Below are 8,702 nucleotides of genomic sequence, written 5' to 3' on the forward strand. Positions count from 1 at the left end.
TGGAAAGGAAAGTCTTTAACAATCACTACACAATAAACTGTAACTTTCAAATGGATTTATTGAATCAATTTGTTAAATAAATCCTGTGTCAGACTTGTGTAGACATTCACTGAAAGGAAGTCAGGAATATTTAATTTTCAAAACAAGCTTCATTGAAACATCTGAAAACGTCTGGCCCCAGAAGCAGCTGTCTGCTGGCTCCGTTCATCATTTCATAATCAGATTTATTTTGTAGCGACAATCTGGGTGATTGGAGTCAACAAGTCTTCAGAGAGGCGTCCTGGTACGAACTACTCTCATGACTGTTGACTGGCCCCACCACTCACAGTCAATATTTTATGGACACGTTTAGGCACATGCTGCATGATGTGTGACACAGTGTGTGTCCCACTTACCATGGATATAGATCGTCCAGAGCCTCGCCACTTTGCGTTGTCATCCAGCAGGACCGCAGGGCTGCAGGACCGGCTGCATGATCGGCTGGAAGAACGACTGGGGATAGGCCGTGGTGGGCCATCACTGGAGCTCTGCACGGCCTCATACAAGCTGTCCATAGACCCCTCCTGATGCCGGGTAGACAGAAAGGTGTACAGGTCTTACTAGGTTGAAACTGAGAAGCAGTTGATGGACACTCACACCAGACTCAAGTTCAATCCGTGGCTGATTCCAAAAATGCAAAAATGCATAAAAGGCAAGGAACAGCTCATAAAACAATAACAGACAAAGCAACAGAATTAGAGCTGTGAGGATTTGATATGACAGTAGGGACATGCCACTAATGCTCCTGCAAAGCCCTTTTAAATTTGCTTGTCAACCGAGGATGTAGAGATGGATTGAATTTCCTCAGAGCAGATTTCACAGTGGATTAAAATTTGTTTGGCCCGCCTGGATTCCTTCTAGGAACGTATAACCAATATGTCTCATCAGCTCATCCTCTCAGTAAGACAGTAATGTCTTACTGGCCTCTTTTGGTACAAAAGAAGGTGTTTCAGTTTTAGTTTACTGTTATATCCTCCTTTCTGAGTCTTATGTTTGTGTGGATCTCACCATGTTCATTTTCTACAGACATTTTAATACTACTCCTTTTAAAAGTGAAGTAAATAGTCGCCATCGGTGTAGTCATTTAATTTTATCCTATACTCTTCTCTTTGCGTGAGTCTTTTGGCAAATCTCTTACGCCAAACTAAATTAGATTTTAAGTTTGTTTTTAAATCTCATTTAGCGTGTTGTTGTCAAATGAATTGCTCGTGTGATGTCGAGTAACAGCAACAAATAGACAGTTGGTGCAATCAAAGTTCACGCCTGTGTTTGGTTAATCGTCCTGTTTACTGGTCAACATCCCCAACATCTGTTTCTCTATACATCCCTTGTGCCCACGTGCAGCATGGCAGATGCAGCAGCATCTGAGGCACCACATGTTTGTGGTACATATGGTTGTATCTGAATGCATGAACGAGAAAACATCTGTGGTGTTTTCCGCCTTTGTAGCACACAGAGGGAAAGCCCGACTAAGCAAATATGTTTAAATTAGTAAACAGTAGACGGCTGAGATTTGGACTATGCAAAAAGTGGTCCAGTCGTGCCTGATGATCTGACCTACAAACAGTTACATTCTTACTAGAGCTTCAGTGGTCTGTCTTTAGGATTATGCTTAGCTTATTGACAGGGCATAAAAACAGTACCCACTCTAAATTTCCCTAAACAGCACATCATCATTTCCAGACATTTGAAGCATGCTGAAGCAGTCCTTGTTGTGGTGCACCACTACATTTGCACCACAGCTTTCTCTTTCCCCTGAGCGGCTCACACACAGCTTGTTTTGAACGTGCAAATAAACAAAGTTCATTTCTTACCAGGGAAAAGCAGAAAAGGTTCATGTCGGCCGAGAAGTCTCCCCGTTCGATTTCGGTACGTCAGATGGTGGAGAAACTGAGAGCTGAGTGACAGCCAGCGGCCGAGAGACACAACGGCTCAGAGTGAGCCCTACCCTGGTCGCCTGCTGTCTTCTCAGATTAATACCACAGTTGAAATCCCTCCACTAATCCAATAGATGGACCACCATTACTCTACTAGCTAAAGCAGAACTCACCCCTGACAACAAGCCCATCATTGCCAGAGGAACAGATTGAGTCTTTGTTTTTGTTTTTTTTGGTCAGGAAGCATTGTCCACCTTTTTACTTGTTATATCCTTTTACATAATCAAGCTTGAGGCTATTTTTGAGACCTTTATCTGATTAAACATCCCCAAATTTAGTCACTAACAGCTATAATCGCTTAAAAATATTTGCACCCCACAGAGCTTTCTATATTTCTGCTCAAAGTGAGCCAATATTACATATCCGTGCAGTGCAAAAGTGCACCTCTGAGATTTCAAGGCCAAATTAGAGTCCATCTGTTCAGAACTGTTTCAATCAATGTTGTTCAGTGCCTGTTTTGTTTTAAAAAAAAAAAAAAAAAAGTGGAAGTGTATCATGGGAGGTTGATCACCAGACTGGAAAAGGTTACAAAACTATCTCTAAAGTTTGGAATCAACAAGTCCACAGTCGGACAGTTTGTGAACAAATGGAGGAGACTTAAGACGACTGTTACCCTCCACAGGAGTGGTTGATCAACAAAGATCATTGAAGCGGTCCTGGACTGATTAGAAGTTACCGGAAAGTTGCTGTTATCTAGTTGCTGTTATTGCTGCACAAGGGGGTCACACCAGATATTAGTGACACAAATATTGAACCTTCTACAGAAGGTTATCAAAGTAAAGCTCCACAATTGCTGGTACCAGTACTAAGTGGACTATTCATGACACACTTGGCAACCTTCAAAAAGCAGTGTTGGTTGAGCTTTTATTACATATACGGCTGGTAGGGGTCAGAGAGGTGGAAGGGGAAGTACCACAAGAACGATGTATAAGTAAATTTCCCCCATTAAAGGCACTTCTATTGACAATCACAATGATTTTAAATAAATGTCTGCTGATTGCCAAATGAGGCAACAAAATGGTTACCCAATGATAAAACTGTGATATGATATGAAAGTAATTTAGAATATTACTGGCTGGGTGCCTGGGGCAGCATTCCTGTGTAGAAACATGGATTAGAGACATTAACCTTTCTGCTGCAGGCAGTGGGCGGAGCTAACGTTCAGCTGACTGGCAAATGTCACACAGGTGACACTGTTTCGACTTCTGGGAAGCCAGGTTCAAAAAGGCACCTGGAATTACCTCCCACTGCATGTAATGGAGCTTAAGAAAACAAAATGAGATGCTCAAGGTCTTCTGCTTTATTAAACTTTGTGAAATATTATCAGGAAAATATTATCATTCAGTCAAAACTTGCCCTTATATACAGATTAATTGAATGGTCACCTAACCAAAAGTGTTAGAACACCTGTTTTAATCCTGTATTATACATATACTGTAAAACTTTTTTTTTTCTTAAAAAAACATAAACAATATTTCCCTACTAAAATGGATTTTAGTAGGAGATAAACAAAATGAATGACTGTGTTGTCTGTCTTCTATGTGCCGTCTATGGGCCTGTTCAGGCCTTGCATTAACATCTGTCCTGGGGAGTCCGGTCGTAAGTGACCAGCGTAAAGTACAGGCATGAACACACCCAGGGCGCATTTGAGCGATCCGATCTCTCACCACATTTGGAGGTGGCTCCACAGGGCTACCATTATTTTACAGTTTCTTTTCGTTTCCACTGATACAGCATCTGATACAGGGCGGCACAGTGGCGTGGTGGTTAGCACTGATGCCTCGCAGCAAGAAGGTTCCGGGTGTGAATCCATGGGCCGACTGGGCCTTTCTGTTCCGAGTTTGCATGTTCTCCCTGTGTCTGCGTGGGTTCTCTCCTGATACTCCAGGTTCCTCTCACTGTCCAAAGACATGCTTGTCAGGTTCATTGGTGATTCTAAACTGAGCATGTGAGTGTGAATGGTTGTCTGTCTCTCTCTGTTAGTCCTGCGATAGACTAGCGACATGGTGTACCCCGCCTCTTGCCCAGTGACAGCTGGGATAGGCTCCAGCCCCCTCACAACCCTTCACAGGACAGGCGGTTACAGAAGATGAATGAATGATACAACATCTGATAGAACTACCTAATACAGAATGGGCCCATTTTAACATCTGTTCATCCAAATGCATCATCCAGACACTAGGTCAGCATCAAAAAGGGTAGTTTTAAATACTACTGCTCCATGAGGGTGTTAATTACCCCCATATAGTCAAAATAACCTTTAAAATATTTCTTATGCTATAGTTGAGACATATGAGGAGCTAAACGCACTTAAACAAGCTAAAGTAAGATCATTATTACATAATTATAGCACAGTATTCTTCTATTTGAGCAGCTTAAGGAGTGGTTAAACAACAATCAGGGCTTTTAATATGAGAAAGACGCAGTTCCAAGGACATTGTTCACCTGCAACATCCGTGCCCTTCACGAAAACAAACAAACTCACTGAGCATGGTGTGCACATATTCTCTCATCTAAGCCACATCTCCTTCCTGTGTGGGCAGCAGATGTGTGTAGTAATTTTCCTCAGCCTCGAAATGTAGCTCTGTGCGACTACTTCTCACATATCACAGCAATTCCCCAGAGCAATGGAAAGTTGATAAATCTTCATGTTTTGGGGGGTGAGGTAAAAAGAAAAGAGTATAAAATGTTTTTATCTTGTGTGAATCTTTTGCAGAGGTTCCATGTTTGGGTGTGTGCTTTAACACATTAAGTGTGAAGATAAAGCTTTAGTGATCAGGAAATCACCCACCTCTGATTTCTGAGCTGCTCTAATGTAGAAAAGAAACAGCTGGACAGATTAACATATGACCTATATTTTCATTCTGAAATGATGGGCGCTATCATATGCTACATGTGAATGATGCACGGCGTTCAAAAGGGTTTTGTTTCGATTTACTTCCCACGGTTCAGTCAGTTCATAGGAATCTTATTTGTGAACTTGATCTGCTTGAAACGCCTCTGTGCTATTTCATCAACATGAGTGTAATTACGGTGTTAAATGCGACGTGAGTTCAACTGAATGAAACCGGGTTCACAGAATGAACCACTGCTGACATCATCCCTCCTTATATACCCCCCTTATGGAGTCTATTTAAAATAGTCCAGTCACTCAGCATCCTCACAGATCCTTCCTCTTTTGACAGTATTTAATTTTGCGCTGTTCTCTGCGCTAGTATCTTGTTTCTGAGAACAGTCAGTGTGCGTGCCTGACAGTAAGCAGGTGTGACATGGCCGCCGTGACAACAAAGCAGGGCTGGTGAATGCTGCTAGGCAAGATGCCCAACCCAGCCTCAGGCGTGCTTGTTTGACAAAAGGATTAAAAAAAATATCTTGCGTCCCTTCAGCATCATTGTGTGCTTTTTGTACATGACGCTATGCTTGTGAATTCAGCCTGGCGTGTACTAAAAAGGTGCGTTTAATGTGTTCTGGTTCCAGATAAATCAACTTGATGTGCGGCTTCCTGTATATTGTCTGTCATCTTGAGTGAGCAGGGCCTGTCTGATGCTTTCCTGTTGAGTTTTTGTATAATTTGTGGTTATGCCTAATGTCTGTTTTTGTGTACGTGCTTACCCAAAGACTTTTATCAATTGTGAACATGTCTTAAAGGGACAGTTCACTCCCAAAATCAAATATACTCCTATGTTGGGTAGTGCTATTTATCTATCTAGATTGTTTGGAGACATCAGTTTCCACCCTCTTCGACCTTGTTGTGAGAAGTTTCATGTAGAAACTATTGTATTTACATTCTACAAAACTACTCCCACCAATCATATCACTGCACAGAAAGAAGCAACCATTTACCCATGACGAGAGAATAATGCTCCCTGACAACGTGACAGCATGTCAACAACATCCTCTTCGGGCTGAGCTATGATGTTAGCTTGCTCCGTGGCACTAGGTCACGTCAGGTGCCATCAGTATGCATTGCTGTGTTATTTCCCCATAATGAGCCCTATAGCCATAACCACTTTGGGTTCCAAAAGTTACACATTAAAAGCCAAAAATATGATCGATAAGAGCCTGAAGTGGTGTCCTATTTACATGGAAGTCCATGATACTCACTTGCAAACTGCTACAAGACATAAAAACTAAATAGGGACCCAATAAAAATATTGCACTATAGCACCAGGAACGATGCAAAAAGGCCTATATGGAAACATTTGGTTTCACGTCACCTGAATAAAACCAAAGAGAAACCCGAGAGGTCAGCATGTGGTAGTTACACTGTTGTGGTGTGTTTACACTGCGAACGACAACATTACAAAATGGCCAAGCGTGGCCAGATACATTATACAAAAGGTACCGCTGAAGTGTTGTCAGCGGTTCAGAAATTGTTTGTCACTTCATCGCGTCACTCGAGGCCTGAATTTCTTTTTAAGTCAGCTCATATCACCAGCTTCCGTTGAAAATGACTTACAGCCTGTTCTTTATTCACTGGCAGTTAGTGTGAACACAGCCTGACTGAACTCATAAGGGTAACATGTTTGTTGCGGCTGTGTGAAAATACGTCAACACTTCAAAAGAACGGACACCGGAGTTGGTTTTTTTTTCATCTTTTAATGAGTTGAAAAGTGATGAGTCAGCTTTACATTACAGTAGTGATAGAAAGTGACCCACATAGCACTAGACTGTGACCTACTGAGTGTCATCAAGAAGGGATTAAGTACGTGCGTGGTCGCCCTGCTTCCAGCATGAAAAAAAAAAAAACTGTGACAAGTTGCACAATTCATGAAGCTTGATGAATGAGGCTTCAATGATTCTCAGTTAGAATGAGCTGATATTAGTGAAAGAAAAATCAAAGAGAGCTTTGTCACATGGAAACAAATCATCTTGCTCCATATTCAGATTGGTTCCATTAATTTTACTCATTGGATTTGGTTATTACAGGAAGAGTGACACCTCAGGGGGAGCACAGGTTCCCCTGGCAGCAGGTCGTGTAAAAGTCCTCAGCGCAAAATTCCTCGCACGTCCGAGAAAGTTCATTTCCTGCAGAGAAACAAATGCAGCGATGATAAGTCACCTTGAACCTCTGTTGCCGTTTCCATACACACGAACGCACATATTCATCATCATAAGAACAAGTCCCACATACCCTTTCTGAAGGTTTTGCAGTACTGGGCCGTTGTCGGGCAGTCTGTCTCTATCTTGCAGGTTTGGTCGTTGTCATTTTCACACGTGTAGCACGTGAGTGTGAGCACTGATAAGAAGACAAAATACATTAAACATCATCTACATCTTTATGGAAACATCCCTCCTATCACTGACAACGGGTTAGGACTGTTGTTTACAGGTTAAATGTATCAGTGACACAGTAATGATTAAGATATTTTTTGTTTTAGCAATTTTGACTTTAGTTTTAATTTAAATGTAGTGAATTTAAATGAGCATTTAAATGATTCCCTCACCTTGAGCGCTGCACAGCAGCACGAGCAGCAGCGTGAGAAGCAGGATCTTCATGTTGTCAGCTGGTATGTGGATAAGCCTCCCGTTCTTGCACTTTTATACTGTCACTCCACATACCAAGCTACAAATGAAACGTCTACTTCCTTGTGCCAGTCGTTCCAGTAAATGCTATACTTTACTTTCGACTCTATTGTCTCAAGGAAAACATGAAAACAAAGCAAACAAAGACATGCTGTACTTCAACAAATGTATTGGGTTTCAGTTTGATGGAAGATTAGATCATGTTCATGTTTAACCCTCCTCACATTTAAGTTTCTGAGATTATTTTTGGGACTTGTTAATCTCAAATGATATGTTAGACGACTTCAAAAACCTCAGCAGGTCATTTTGCATTTTCAGTCCTGGTGACCTATTTGGGGTCTGACACGTCCAACACCATTTTTGAAACACCAGGCTTGTGTTGGCTGTGTTCTGGGCTCTTCTGCAGCGTTTTAATACTAGCAAATGACAGTTTCAGCTTTTGTGTCATTGAACAAAAGGGCTTCTTGTGGAAATGGACGTACAGGCAGTGACAAGCTTCTTTTTTATGTTTGCATGTATAGATAGGTTTCTGAGCGACATCATCAAAAACATACACACCATTTTTGGTAGTAAATAACAAGGCGTTTTTGAGGATGACCATTTTGTGAATTAAAAACTGTACAAAATGAAAAATCAAAGAGCGAAAACTATTTGTTTTAACCCGGAAAACCAGACGCTTAGCTCAGTGTATCATTCTTATCGGGTAAGAATGTCCTCTGTAGTAGAAATTCACAAGTGACACAACACAACAGGGACTGAGCATAAGAAAGGAAAGTGCAAAGTATGTGATATCTTACATCTATGCATCTATACCCGAGGCAGGAGATACAGTTTGCAACAGACGATTCGACTGAAATCGTTGCATGTTTGTGAACCTCAGTCACTGGAGGGTGGATGTACTGGGTGCCGTGGCACTGTGGAGTCTGATGGCTGTTGGAAAGAAGCAGCAAATTACTTTGAGGTACCAGCTGTCTGGAGTTTAAATATAAATTTCAGACAAAATGACAAGCAAGTGAATTAAATATAACAGACAGGCATTATTTCTGTCACAGGTACTGAATCTAAACCATATATATTTTTTAAGGTTATCTGTCTGTGTATATTAGGAACATTCCAGTAAAGTTACTCATTTCACAGTTTTGGGACCTGAAAAAGAGGTTCAGTGCTTCTTTGAACTTCTTTTGAAAAACTTATGAAGCT

General features: G+C 41.4%; 1 protein-coding gene across 1 annotated transcript; it reads right to left on the reverse strand.

Moving 5' to 3' along the window:
• Positions 1 to 6,555: 6,555 nt before the first annotated feature.
• Positions 6,556 to 7,554, reverse strand: LOC311498777 (uncharacterized protein). The gene is made up of 3 exons (XM_084559507.1): positions 7,424 to 7,554; positions 7,111 to 7,215; positions 6,556 to 7,004 (listed from the first exon to the last, which is right to left on the reverse strand). The coding sequence occupies exons 1-3, from the start codon at positions 7,473 to 7,475 to the stop codon at positions 6,919 to 6,921; spliced, it is 243 nt and encodes an 80-aa protein (XP_084415633.1). The 5' UTR covers positions 7,476 to 7,554; the 3' UTR covers positions 6,556 to 6,918.
• Between the last annotated feature and the right edge of the window lie 1,148 nt (positions 7,555 to 8,702).

Source organism: Chelon labrosus, assembly GCF_963514085.1.
Source record: "Chelon labrosus genome assembly, chromosome: 13".
NCBI classification, from domain to species: Eukaryota; Metazoa; Chordata; class Actinopteri; order Mugiliformes; family Mugilidae; genus Chelon; species Chelon labrosus.

Excerpts from the sequence above, each read along its gene's own strand:
- LOC311498777 (XM_084559507.1), bottom strand. The coding sequence starts at position 7,475 with ATGAAGATCCTGCTTCTCACGCTGCTGCTCGTGCTGCTGTGCAGCGCT. Across the intron at positions 7,216-7,423 it reads GCTGCTGTGCAGCGCTCAAG|TGCTCACACTCACGTGCTAC; the intron begins GTGAGGGAATCA and ends TCTTCTTATCAG. Across the intron at positions 7,005-7,110 it reads CTGCAAAACCTTCAGAAAGG|GAAATGAACTTTCTCGGACG; the intron begins GTATGTGGGACT and ends GTTTCTCTGCAG.